This window comes from Sitophilus oryzae, unplaced genomic scaffold (assembly GCF_002938485.1).
Source record: "Sitophilus oryzae breed Bouriz unplaced genomic scaffold, Soryzae_2.0 scaffold_1297_pilon_pilon, whole genome shotgun sequence".
Lineage (NCBI taxonomy): Eukaryota > Metazoa > Arthropoda > Insecta > Coleoptera > Curculionidae > Sitophilus > Sitophilus oryzae.
Genome location: NW_022145945.1, coordinates 4,095,684 through 4,110,561, shown reverse-complemented (window position 1 = coordinate 4,110,561; position 14,878 = coordinate 4,095,684). Strand labels below are relative to the sequence as shown.

At 33.2% G+C, this 14,878-nt stretch overlaps 2 protein-coding genes and 1 long non-coding RNA gene across 3 annotated transcripts; 2 read left to right on the top strand and 1 right to left on the bottom strand.

The window, feature by feature from the left end:
* The first annotated feature begins 22 nt into the window (after positions 1-22).
* Positions 23-1,068, top strand: LOC115874607. Its single transcript, XR_004048861.1, has 3 exons — positions 23-360; positions 422-787; positions 944-1,068. It is a non-coding gene; the product is annotated as an uncharacterized LOC115874607 (long non-coding RNA).
* A 2,333-nt stretch (positions 1,069-3,401) lies between these two features.
* Positions 3,402-6,723, top strand: LOC115874603 (putative nuclease HARBI1). The gene is made up of 3 exons (XM_030889810.1): positions 3,402-4,108; positions 4,361-4,866; positions 5,517-6,723. The coding sequence occupies exons 1-3, from the start codon at positions 4,030-4,032 to the stop codon at positions 6,042-6,044; spliced, it is 1,113 nt and encodes a 370-aa protein (XP_030745670.1). The 5' UTR covers positions 3,402-4,029; the 3' UTR covers positions 6,045-6,723.
* Positions 6,660-8,280, bottom strand: LOC115874604. The gene is made up of 2 exons (XM_030889811.1): positions 8,121-8,280; positions 6,660-7,589 (listed from the first exon to the last, which is right to left on the bottom strand). Exons 1-2 carry the CDS (start codon positions 8,143-8,145, stop codon positions 6,859-6,861), a joined length of 756 nt encoding a protein of 251 aa, XP_030745671.1. The 5' UTR covers positions 8,146-8,280; the 3' UTR covers positions 6,660-6,858.
* Positions 8,281-14,878: the final 6,598 nt, after the last annotated feature.

The window sequence follows — 14,878 nt, the reverse complement described above, 5'->3', positions numbered from 1 at the left end:
TTTAAAACCAGTTTAAATCTAATAGACCTTTCCCGTTAATCGAAAACAGCGGTCATAATGCGCGCGCATGAAGTTAAGTTTGCTAGACTGAAAGATCGTAGGTCCTAGCTTGTTGCATGTGGCTTGTCATCCGTATTTGTCAATTTTGTTTTGTTTTGGAGATAAAGTTTGGTTAGAGTTTTCTTCGAACATTATTTCTTGGTTTTTATATTTGTTTTATTATTTTGCGTACGCTTTACGCAGTTTTAGTGCATTTAAAATGTGGACCAATCACATTTAAAAACCTCATACTTTATGTATAGTTTTTATGTCAAGTCCACATTTATGCATACAAGAATGTCATTGTTCTTGTGAAGTTGGGTGAGTATTTGACTATTATTTTTTAACATTGATAATAAAATAAATTTTATATTTCTTTTAGTTCATCCCAGTCTTCCCATCATTTGCTGGGTTTAGAATTTTATTTGCAAGACATTATATTAAGAGTAGAATATGAAACTCCCGAGCACATTGCTTCAACATCCCAAGATATGATATAGAATAAGCCACGTGGGACAAAAGTAATTCCTGAAGATGCAAGGTATCTCACATTCCAAAAACCTACAAATATTTTGAGAAGGAAGGCCCCCGTTGTAACAAAAATTGCTATTCATAGCACTTCTGCGATGTCGAATGAACAAGCAGATGATTTGCCCACAAAATTACAGAAATTAGAGAGAAGAGAACCTTTTTAAAAGATTGATAAGGGCATACCTTTATCTTTTTTTTATTTCTACAGAGAATACCAGTAAGTGCTCTTTTGCAGGTTTTTATACTTCACTTTTGACCTTTCAAAATTATACTTATTTTTTATATCATGTATCGTTTTATTAATTATGCTAATAATATTACAGTATTCAAGTTATGAAATATATGTGTTGAGTAAAACTATTTATATTTCCAGATCCAGAAATTACTATTTTTGGTCAACAAAATAGAGGAGGGAAAGATATTGCTAATGATGATATGCCAGTTAATCTACCCATATTAAATACTATCACTAGAAATATTTTAATTAGCTGCCTTTTGCCACAAGAGAACCGTTTTCATGAAATTTCGTTTGGCAAAGCTCTACAACTGGAAAGGCGCATGCTACAAGGAGATAATGGCAAATATGGTGGTGTATTTAAGAAAAGATCATGAAATAATGATAGTAATATATATTTAGATTTTTGACAAAATGTTTTATTTTATATATTATTTATTTTTACTATAGTATACAGTGTGTCCCCCGATTGTCTTTATAAGAGGAGAGACGTTTATTATTGACATTTTGAGAAAAATACATTCTTCATTAAAAGTTTTGCTCATTTTAAAATGATTAATGCCGTTTATGCTATTCTAAATTTTTATACCGTTTTGAGTAAATTTAAAAAAACTATATTAAATATAGTTGAATTTTTTCCTAAAAATATCTTAATAATCAAAACGATTTTCTGATTTTCTATAGTAATATAATTTCAATTTCATTCCTTGATAGATGGTTATTATTAATTTTGATTAACGTCATATTTTTTGCTGTAGTAAAGTATCATCACCCTTTCTCTAGCATTGAACTAAATAATCTTGTGCTTCTTTAACATTTTAAAACAGCAAAAAATATGACGTTAATTAAAATTCTACCAAAGAATGAAAACGAAATTGTATTAACTTAGAAACAGGTTTTTTTAGGACTTACGGATAAATTACATGTTTTTTTTAATTTTCTCTAAAACGTTATGGAAACTTGGAAAAGTCTAAACGGGAGTTACCACTATAGCACAAGCAAAATTTTTCATGAAGAGAAGATCTCCCTAAAGATTTCTTAATGGTTGTAAAGTTTGTTAAAAGAGCAAACACAGTACAAATTTAATTAATAAAACTTAACAAGCTTATTGGTAATCTAGAAGCTAAAATTTTGAATGCCTTAATTCTTCTAATCGCTCTTTCCACATGTATTCTTTCATGTGCAATTTTCCTGATAGATTCCACGTCATTGTCTTGAAACTGCATACCAGTAACTTTCAATGTTGAGCTTGATACCAATATGCTCTAAAATACTGTTTATTTCGAAATCTTTATCAGCTAAAATAATGTCCCTTGCATTTAATTTGCCTTTTTCTATCTTTATTTCTAATGAATATAAAAAACCACTATTCAATGATCTTTTTATCCAATATAAATCCTAAAAGTAAAAAACCAATGAAAGATGTTAACATCATCAAACCTAATAGCATACCATAATTAATATATACATTATTAAATTATTGCTCTGGATTAATCATAATAATTAGTCCTTTTTATATAATCATAATAATTAGTCCTTTTTCTTCAAAAATATATTGGTATTGGTGCACTGCACCAATAGGTCCTTTTTCTGATTTGAAAATATAAATATTGTTAACAATATTTTACTTATATTTTATGACTTCTAACACCTGTATAATAATTTATTTCATTATCATTGTGTTCTCAATTAAAAATTTAGATTTATATATCGCCTATGATTTAATCGAGTATTCTTTGTTTTGGAAGTTATTTTTTTGGTGTTTTACTGGTTTCTATATTTTGTACAGCTTCGTTGGCTTCTGCGTTATTATACAGATATAAACGTGGTATGCAATGGGGTTTTAGTTATGTCCTTGTTGAAAAATGAAATAAATCTCCTCTAAAATGACGCCAGCAAACCTAAAACAAAGTTTTGTTGATGTAAGTTGTTAAGTATACTATACAGTCTGGGAAATATATACTCTTATCTTGTCGCTTATTGCTTGTGAATCTGTTTTCAAAATGTAGTCCATATATTTCTCCGAGTTCCTTTGGGAATGAAAAATATACTGTCAGTACATCGCTTGGTCGAATTGGAGCAACCGACTATACAACTACGCATTGCGAACTGAAATTTGCCCTAATACAATAATTTACGGATTGAGCAGAAGAACAAAGACAATTTTCAATAAATTTTATATAAATAACAAAAATTGAAAACAAAATAAGTAGGGTTATGTATACCATAAATCCTACAGACATAAGTTACGACATCCGTGCTCCGTCATTTCTTTAGATACATTTCTTTTTATCCCTAGCCTTTAAAGACTCCGTTTATAACCAGATTTGAACGGCGCCAAATCTGTCCGCGCATTATGACCGCTGAAAATCCGATTAACGGGAAAGGTCTATTGAAAAAAGTAGGTCGTGACCTCTACCCTCAATAGTCATCACCAAAATTCATATATCAGTTATAGTTTTCTGTAAATAATATTTATACCTTATAGATTTCTTTACATCGTATTTTCATAAAAATAGAAAACTTTTTTTTGAAAAAACATAGTGGCTTAAAAAATTAGGATTTAAATGAACTAATCTGGAACTAATTGTTATTACAAACAAAGTGTTATCGATACCTCCCTAATTAAAATACAAAAATTGGCAACCCCGGAAGTGGCAACAATGTAAAAGAAAAGATTATTAAGAAGAGAGTCGCTCACCGGCTTCGAAAGACGTCGTCACGGGATGGTCACGGTCACAAAAAGAATAAGGTGGAATTTTCGAGGCGAGCAGGTGTCCAATACAAGCGTAATGGTTTTATTTTCTAGGTAAGATCCTTTTTATTCCCTATAAAATTCAAACAAGTAGATTATCGATCTCGATCGGTAGAGCTAGCCGGTAATAGGTATTAATCAATAATATTAATAAAAAATCGAGAACGATAACAGGTTTGTTCTCACAGCTGTAAGAAACATATTTCCAACAGATAATCATGCGCAATAGGGTAAGACGCGTTCGCACAGAAATTTTTGATTGGTTTCCAACCAACAGTAAGCTGTTCACACAGAAAATTCTGATTGTTGGCTGACAGTCAGACCAGTTCGCGGATCTTTTGCAAGTAAAGTGTCCGGCGCATGCGTATTGCAACTCGACGTCATTGCTTCATTGCTTGGTAAACTTAACCTACAAAACGTGTGTTGTTTTTGTTTAGTGTTTTTTTTCTTCAAAAAATAAAGAACAGAAATGAGCGATTTTGAATCTTCCGAAGAATCTGAGGCGTCCGAATTTTCGGATACAGACACAGACCTAGAAGAGCTGATAGGTCTGTTCCAAGAAGTATCCCTGACTAGTCAGCACGTTTCTCATTGGTTAAAATGCGTAGAAACCTGAGGCCCGATTCTGTAAACATTTCTCTTGTCTAGTAACTCATCATTCGTATACAAATAGCATAGGCTAGACAAGAAATTTCTTGCTACGGAGCTTACAGAATCCCACTGCTGATTGTTAGTCAGGTTTCTACGCATTTCAACCAATAAGAACCGCGCTGACTAGTCAGGGATTCTTCTTGGAACAGACCTGATGGAGGAACGGGTCAGGCCCAAGAATCAAAATTACTTGGATGAAACGGTGCCCCAGTTCAACAGAACTGAATTCCTGGAACATTTTAGAGTTAGCCGTGAAGTAGCAAACGATATTTCTCAAAGATTTGCAAATAGTGAATACTATAAGGAACAGTCAGGACCATATGGAAAATTAACCTCATTACAGTACACTTATATATTTTTATGGTATGCAGGGCATCAAACCGCTAGCTTCCGTGATGTAGCTGACAGATTTAATGTGACTATCAGTGTTCTACATAAAATTATCAAAAGAATGATATATTTCTTAAGTAACCTTTCACCTGAGGTTATAAAATGGCCAAATGATGTGGAGAAGCAGGAAATAGAACAGTATTTTCGCCATAAAAATACGTTTCCCGGAATTATTGGGCTAATTGACGGAACCCACATTAAAATAGATAAACCCCAGGATGATCCTGACTCCTATATTAATCGAAAGGGCTTTTACTCTGTTCAGGTAGGTTTAACTTGACATTGACACTTTTTATTTTGTTACTGCTTTTGCCTGGACCCTAATACCCACTAAATTGTTATACAGAACAATTATTACTGTACTGTATTGCATAAAATATACCGGATGATGCATCAGCTCATGACAGGAAATCCCATGTTAATTTCAGGGGTGTCGATTATTGGCTCCCCTATTTATTTTAGAACAAACTTTTAATGGAACTTTTTGAAGTACTAGATTAGGTCAGGCTACCTACCAACTTTGATTCTTATTCTTTAAGGCATTTTTAAGTTATTTGTAAAATTAGATCCTTAAAAAACATAATTTGTACATCCCTGTATAACCGTAAAACACTCCAACTACCAGCAATTTATTAAATTTTATGACATTGGCATAAAAAGCATATAATTTTGACGTATTTGAGGAATCTAATTTTGCAAATATTTTAAAAACGGCTTAGCAAATGAGTTTCAAAGTTGGTAGGTAGCGACCTAATCCAATACTTCAAAAAGTTCCTTTAAAAGTTTGTTCTAAAATCAATAGGGGAACCAATAAATCGACACCCCTGAAATTAACACGGGATTTCCTATTTGTCCTTACCTGATGCATCACCCGGTATGTGAATATCAAAATTTTAAGTGTTTTTTTTTTCACAGGTGCAACTGGTATGTGACCATAATCTTCGCATTACTGACATATTCACAGGGTATCCAGGATCCGTACATGATGCCCGAGTGTTCAGAACATCTCCATTAAGTGAGACATTGGAAGAAAAATGTGGAGAATTTCACTTGCTAGGAGACAGTGCTTATCCATTATTAAAAAATGTGTTAACACCCTTTCCAGATAGAGGCCTGTTAAATAGACAACAAATTAATTACAATATACAACATTCCAGCAACAGAGTAAAGATTGAGCACTGTAATGGGGTATTAAAGCAAAAATGGCGTCAGCTGTATCATTTGAAATTAAGGGATATTAGGCTCATCGTTAACTTCATTAGAGCATGTTGTGTTCTTCACAATTTAGGGTTGCAAGATGGTGTTGCACTAGATTTAGAAGAAAATGTAGAACCAGTTGAACCTGCTCCACGTCTAGACCCCGATAATATAGAACAGGGCATTCAGGAAGATTTAAATGCTGTAGCAAAACGAAATCACATTGTAAACATCCTTGGACAATAAATGCATAATAATTTTTTGGGACTTGCCCAATACCAAGGGACATTGTTTAAAGTCTGCCAAATTATCTGTCACTTCTTGTGTAAGCCATACAAATTGTACGCTACATATTAGATTTTTTTAGTGTTTACTTAAATAAAACTAAAATTTCGCATTTTTTTTTGTTTTAGAAGTTATATAAAATGACAGGCTTTTCAAGAGCCGTTTATAACTATTGAAATGTGCAAATGTGGTTTTTGAAATAATTTTTAACAAAATAATTGTGCTATCAAGATGCTATCTTCAGTTACAAAATCACAAGAATCACATTTATAAATGAATTTCTTGCTTCCTTAAACATTAAATCTGCTTTTATTGCACATGAAAGTTGTGTGTAAGCATTCCTTCATCCAAAAACATTCATTGCTTTCAGGGGAAGTGAAATTCATATAAAAATGTCCCCTTACTGTGATGTTCTAACAAATTTAGCATAGAAAATATAGCTTCTTTTACATATATTTTAAACACCACACATTTGCTCTGATTCTGGTATTTTTTAAGCTAAAAATAGCCTTGCTTTTTCTGTGACACTGTATAGTTTTGAAATGTGCATTAACAATTTTTATAAAAAATCAATAATATGTGAATACATTTTTTATATTTTATTTTAACAACAAAATATACATTATACCCTGCAGCAACAGTCTTATAGTTTCCTTAGCCTACACAAATGAAAACAATTATAAACAAAAACTACATTCTTTGGTAAATACTCCTAAATAACTTGGAAAATAAAAAAAATAAGAATAAGAAAATTAAAAATAACTTGGAAAACAAACTATATAGATTCCTGGGAACACAAAACACATTTTTTCTTTTTTAAAATTTCATTTCTTTCCCCCAGTAGTGTATTCTTTTCTTCCATAAGCTTAACCTTAGCCTTTAGAATATCAACTTTTTCCCTCTCTATCAACAATCGAGCCTCATAATATTCCTTTTTGTCCCGTCTCATGTGAACTAATGTTACATTTCTATTAAGCAATGGGGTCCTTTTCTCTTTTGATCTATCTTCTTGTACTTGTAATGTAGTGGCTTTTCTTGGAGTTTCTGGGAATTTTAGGGACTCCTCTGATTGATTGTCAGGCATTTTCTGCACAGATTCGCTTGAGAGTAGAACAACCGGATTTACATTTTTCTTTCCTTTAAAGATTGCATCCATTTCTTCTAAATATTCAAAATATTTCTTTCCCTGGCCTGTTTTATTTTGATTGTCCACGTATCGTTTGTATGCTCTTTCTAAAACTCTCCATCTATTTTCTACATGACCAGCTGTAACGTTGGTTCTAAGCAATCCATTTAATTCTTTTGCTAGAATTTCCCACAATTTTTTGAAATTTTTTATTTGTGCAGTACCAACCCTCACTCTATATTTTTGGTACAAATCTAAAAGTACTTTGGTTTGATTTGTGGACCAAGTAATTGGAGCTGGAGATGTATCACTTAGTTCCTGGTTTGTTGATGCCTCAGTTGCCTTTGCCGGTGGTACAAATACAAGAAACTCTGAGAGTCCTGAAAGAAATAAAAAACAATAATTATCTATCCATATTATTCCCAATACGAAATGTGGTGCTAATATAAAACTACATACTCAGTCAACAATAGAAGGGTTTTTAGTATTCAAGATTAAACACAAATAGTAAAAGTTTACTTAAGTGACACCTTGTATTTTCAAAGAATTCCTTTTTAGGGGTTTTATATTAGCCAAATGCAGCAAGAATCCGCGTACGCCGGTAATTGCCTCTCAATTTTTGTTGAAATTTGTTCAAAAAACCCTGTTTTCTTTTTTGAAATATAAAGAAGGGGGCATTTCTACATGCCAGTTATGTTATTTAGAAATGCCTCTACTTTATATTTCACAAAAAACGCATTTAAAAATAAAACTACCGGAGCAATCAGATTCTTGCTGCATTTGTCCTATATTAACCCCCTGAAAATGAATTTTACGAAAATCTCTTAAAATATGGGGTATCACTAAAGTGAACTTTTACCACACGAACTGCCGATGGAACTACACATTAAAATACGAAATTTTAAACCTACCTGATTCACAGCTTCTAGTATCCATAATTATACAGCACAGCGGTGACGGTGGTTTTATTAATTTTCTAGGAACAATATCAAACAATATTTTTTGACTCAAGTACTAATTACTAAAAAACAAAAGTAAAGCGAGGTTAAGGATTGTTCTTCTGTTGAAAAGCGATGTTAATTCCCTGTTCGTTTCTTCTTTATTCGGTATTACGTAGGAGTTAAAATTAGTGGCAGTTAGTGGTATTAGATCAAAAAAGAAGAGTAGGGGATCCGCTGTTCGCACAGACAGTTTGAAATCGATCAGAAAGTGCATTATTTGAGACCTGCGCATTAACACCGGTTTGGAAGAAGTCACAAACATGTTGGGAACACGCTGTGAGAACAAACCTAACATGGCGCCCAATACGTGTGGCCTGAATAGAACGATTCTGTTCGGATCTACGACTGTAATTGTAATATATACTTATATGATGTGATTTTGATTGTAAATAAAGAAAATATTGTGTTTTATTTAGTTTTAAGTATATATATCTTTTGGTTTACGACTGATTCTTTCAATGTTTCCCAGTACCTAAATTAGACAAGTTGACCTTGAAAAAATTTTGAAATATTGGATATTTCACAATAACTTTTAATTTTCTTGCAATTGGAGTTGGTTTCATCAAGTTTTAGTTAAAATATTCTTATAATCGAGTATCCTTATCATTAAAAACATTCTCGTAAAGATATTTAGAGTTTTGAGAATCGGTTTGACGATGGCCTACGTTGATAGTGACGGTGACGAGTTTTTTGACTCGTTTGAGACCTTAGATGAAACAGAAGTCGAAGATTTTTCTCCATTACATCATCCAAAACAATATATATACCAAGATGTACCAGAAAATTACGTATATCCAAATTATACATTTCAAGAATGTTACAAGTTTACAAGTCGTCCAACCCAGCATTGTCCATCTTCGGAGACACCTTGCGAAGTACCTCCTGTGTATGATTATACTCCATTCAACAATAAGTGTCATTTTCAACAACACAGTAGTGAACAAAATGATAAGTTTTATCAGTCAAGCCTTATCGAGAACAGTTTACCAAAAATCAACATAACCAATAAATCAAATCACATACAAACTAAAACACCAGAATATCCTCAAAATCATCAGGATATGTCAAGAGAATTTTTATCCGCAGTTCAAATGATAGCTCAAAACTTCCACAAGAAAGAAATAATCTATCCAACATTTACTGGTAACGAGTCTGAAGATCCAACAGTGTTTCTGAAGAATCTAGAAGAACTGTTTCGTCAAGAACGTGTCAATATCAAAGAAAGAACAAACATTGCTGCTTCACTCTTAAAGGGCCCAGCACAACAATGGTATCAACCCTACAAACATATTGCCTTATCCTGGGAAATGTTTAAGTCACAGTTCATGGATGCATTTAGCAACACTGCAGTTATCGCTCACCTAACAACACAATTGTACGGAGAAAAACAGAAAACTAACGAGTCAGCCATCGTATTTATTACAAAGAAACAAGGATTATTCTATAGACTGATACCTCAAGCATCCGAAATACACCTTATTAATATTATAATGGAACAATTAGTGCCAGATATTCGATCCAGACTAAGAGGACTCCAATTTAACACTATACAAAAACTGTTACAAGTTGTTACGGCAATAGAAAAGGACCTAACATATACACATCTTAACCAGCAATATACTACAAAGGAATCTTCCATCGAAGACCTAAATAGAGCCACACAAAATAAGTTAAGGCAAGAAAACCGTCCACACAGTGCCTGTAAATATTGCGGAGCTTGGCATTTCCATAAAGATTGCAGTCGAAACCCTTATAACCAAAGATCACAAGAACAAACAGTTACGAGTAACAGAAGAGATCACGTTAATGGGCATCAACCAAATCAACAAGAACACAGTTCAGCCAATCATACACTACAGGAAAACTGGAGAGGGGAAGGACAGAAGCCTGTAGCTGGCCGTCCCTAAACATGTTTTCAGCAGGCAGTATATCGATCGCCGATCTCTCTAAACAAACTCCAAAAATTATGATTAAATTTAATAACGTTTACATAAATGCGTTAGCCGATACGGGAGCTTCAGTTAATCTTATATCTTCTCAGTTTTTTTCTGAATTGCCTAATTCGTATAAACAAATAGTTAAAATTGGTTGTGGTACAGTAGAAATGGATATTCATGGTATTTTTGAGTTAGAATACACAGTCCTCGATGTAACATTAAATTCAAAATTTCTGATAGTCCCAAATTTATCTGAAGAATGTATTTTAGGGTATCCTTGGTTTTTAGAACAACAAGTAGTTCTAGATACTGTTAGATCTTGTATGTATTTTGGTAAAATATTCGAAGAACTATTTATTTTGCTAATGGAACTCCTCCTTCTGGAACAGTTATAAATAATATTTCATTAAATCATCTCGATGATCTCATTAAAGACCAGTACGAAGCTATTTTGGATGAATATTCTTATCTTTTTGATGAAAGTCTAAAGAGACCAGTTACCCGTACAATTGAACATGATATTCGATTAAATTCTAATAAACCTATCAAAATTAAGCCATATCCTTTAAGTGAACACAAAAAGCGAATAATGAATGAACAAATTCAGGAAATGTTATCCGCAGGAGTAATTGAATCTTCTATCTCTCCTTATTCATCATCACCTGTTATTATAGAGCGTCCCGATAAAAAGCCTAGGTTTTGTGTCGATTATAGGGCTTTAAATCAAGTAACCGAGGATGAATTTACTAAACTTCCTAAAGTGCATGAAACTTTGAAAGAGTTAGGAGTGGCTAAGATATTTACTTCTCTTGACTTAAGAAGCGGGTATTGGCAGGTCGGTCTGTCAGAACGCTCAAAACCTCTTACTGCTTTTTCAACGCCTGACGGAGGACATTATCAGTTCACGGTAATGCCCTTTGGACTTAAAAATGCCCCTACTAGTTTTCAAAAATTAATGTCCGAAGAGGTTTTGACCGGCTTTTTACATAAATTCGCATTAGTTTATCTGGACGATATAATTGTTTATTCACGAAATCATGAAGAACATCTGAAACATTTACATCTTATTTTAGAGCGGCTTAGCCTTCATGGTCTCCAAATCTCTCCAAAAAAATGTCATATTGCTAAAAATAATTTAAATTTTCTTGGTCATCATATAAAAGGAGATTGCAATACTCCACAAGAATATCATTTAAATGAAATTTTAAATTATCCGACCCCAAAAAACAAAAAACAGTTACAATCTTTCATTGGGACAATAAATTGGTTAAGGGAGTATGTGTTTGGGTTATCCATATTAACCGCTCCTCTTGTTGATCTTTTATGTAAAAAAGCTAAGTGGAAGTGGACTGAAGTCGAACAACGTGCATTTGACGCAACAAAAAATGCATTTTCACAACCTCTAAAATTGCATCGTCCTGATCCTACATTACCTTTCTTACTACAGACTGATGCTAGTGACTTAGGAATGGGAGCTGTACTGTTTCAAGAGGGCGAAGGGGGGAAAAAGCAAGTGATCTCATATAGTAGTGCGCGTTTAAATATGACCGAGCGAAAATATCATATTAACGAAAAGGAGTGTTTATGCATTGTTTGGGCTATAAAAAAGTATAGACAGTTTCTTGAGGACAGAAAATTTAAATTAATAACCGACAACAGAGCGTTGCTCTGGCTTAATAAATATAGAGATTCTAAGGCTAAACTGACTCGTTGGTCTCTTTTGTTATCTGAGTTCAATTTTGACATAGAACATTGTCCAGGTAAATTAAATTTGTTTCCCGATTTTCTATCGCGTAACGCTAGAAACGAACAGACATCGTTAACGGAATATGACATGTCACGATTGATTCCTCCTGAAAATAGACAGGACCAAAAATTCGAAATTAATAACTCAAATTTAATTCATTTAAATTATTTAGCTCCTATTGATGACTCATCTCTCTATAAAAACATCTGCTTAGCTCAAACTACCGATCCCGAATTAAGACAAAAGGTTTCTCGCTGGAATTTTTTACAAAGCAATCTTTCTTGTTCTTCAAATGATCGTCAGTTATTGAACAATTATTTAGTTAAAGATGATTTACTTTTTAAACAGGACACAGGTCAAGTAATAGTTCCTACAAATGTAATTGAAAGAGTGCTTTATTTTTATCATGATTCGCCATGGGCAGGTCATCCAGGTCGTGATGAAATGTTTAACACTATTAATCAATATTATTATTGGTCAGAAATGAGAAGTGACATTTCTAAATATACAAAAAATTGTTTAGTTTGCCTAAGTGTCAAAGGTAGGAACTTACAACAATCAGCCACGATGACTGCTCATGTTGCGACTAATCCGGGAGAAATTTTTAGTATCGACATAATGGGACCTTATCCGAAAACGGGTTCAGGTTGTCGTTTTTTGATTACTGTAGAAGATCTCTTTACTCGCTGGGTTGAAGCTAAACCAGTACCTACTGTTCGGTCTAAAGACATAATTCATTTTTTGAATAATGAAGTATGTTGTAGACTAGGTTATCCTAAAACCATTATATCCGATAACGGTACACAATTTATGTCAGAAAATTGGAAAAATTTCTGTAAAGAATATCATATTAATCACGTAACTTCACCAATATATCATCAACGTGCCAACCCAGTTGAGCGTAGAAATCAAGAAATCAAAAAAGTTTTAAAAGCTCAATTATTTAATAAAAACACACAAAATTGGGACAAGAGACTGCCTCGTTGTTTATTTGTTTAAGGAACCGAACAAATGCCGCAACAGGACTATCCCCTGCTATGAGTCTGCTGGGATATTCGCTTAGTGCCCCAGGAGAACGGGATCATCCCAAATTCGCAGTACCTGTTATCAATAGAGGACACATGCGAGAACAGCGTTTGCAGAAGGCTAGGGAAAACCAAGAAGCATACCAAGGCAAATACACGAATGGCATGTCACGCCATCCAACGTTTCAGTCTGGAGACCAAGTGTTGGTTCGATCCATGACCACAAAACCTGGAGAAGCCTTTAATCCTGCCTGGGAAGGACCCTTTACTATCATTAGCCCCTTGAGTGAGGCTGTCTACTTTGTATCAAGGAATGGTGTAGACTGTAAAATTCATATTGATGACATTAGACCGATACCTCCCGAACGATTACTCAGTTTCCAGAAAAATCCAAAAGTTGGATCATTTACTTCTGTCAGCTCAGAGGAGTTAGAGGAAGAGAACAGGGAATATGGAATAAGCCCCCAGTCAAGTAATCCCGATATGGAGCTTGAAAACGTCATGAAGTATCTTGACAGGTCTTCCATTGAAATTGAAGTTTGTTCGACAATAGCTCTGTATCATCATGGAATTCTGACGATAGTAAGCCTACCTGCATATTACCTGATCAATACCCTAAATTGACTACTCGTACTCGTAAAGCACCAATCTTCCTTAACGATTATGTTTGTAATTAACAGTTTAGTTATACCAACTTGTACTTATATCACTAAGTTACTAGTATAACTTTGTTTTTAGATATAGAAATATCTTTATTATTTAGTCTTAGATAAGATTAATTGAATGTTAATTTCATAACATTCTTGCAGATTGAAAAACTGTAGGATTGATTATTTTTATGTTACAAGTCCGAAGACATGTAAATAATTACCTTAATTGTATTATTTTCTTTGAATTCTTTCTGAATTTTGTTTTCTTGTGTAAAGAAAAGAAAAAAAAAATTTAGTAGGCCGCTGGATATACGAAAAGTTAAAATTTTAGTGATATATGCATAGACTAGATTCTTGTTTTATAGACTGAACGGTTATAAGGAACTTGTTTATAAGTATTTTTTTTTGAATTTCTATGACTAAGTCTTATTGTAAATTGTTTTGATTTTATAGTTACTATGTTGTTAAAAGGAATTAATGTTACTAAATTTTTGTTCGGAACTTTAGTAATAAAACGACATTTTGAAAAAACCACGAAAATTCCATCTTAGCAGGGGGGGTGTTATCGATACCTCCCTAATTAAAATACAAAAATTGGCAACCCCGGAAGTGGCAACAATGTAAAAGAAAAGATTATTAAGAAGAGAGTCGCTCACCGGCTTCGAAAGACGTCGTCACGGGATGGTCACGGTCACAAAAAGAATAAGGTGGAATTTTCGAGGCGAGCAGGTGTCCAATACAAGCGTAATGGTTTTATTTTCTAGGTAAGATCCTTTTTATTCCCTATAAAATTCAAACAAGTAGATTATCGATCTCGATCGGTAGAGCTAGCCGGTAATAGGTATTAATCAATAATATTAATAAAAAATCGAGAACGATAACAAAAGTTACAAACTAATCCAAAAATTTGTATAATTGCTATAGTAATTATAAGCAACAGCCCAATCCTACATATTTTATTGCAGTTAAAAAATATTATAGCAGCATAATATGCTGCTATAATATTTGCTGAGCATATTGTATTTAAATATTTTAAATTACCTACCATAAATTACGTCATAAAAACAGAAAAACGCCTTCCGCGGCCTTCCTATTCCAAAAAAAAACGATTTAGGTAGGGACGAAATATTAAGAAACATCGATACATGTCTCAGGTTTATCAGGGTATATCATCAGTTCATATTTCATAGATTTTGAATTAAATTTATAGGCGTAATACGTCTAGACGCGAGTAATACGTCTTTTCTTAATTTCATATTTGAAAAAGAAAAAAGTAAACGTAAATAATGTTTGTGAACGCAAAATAATT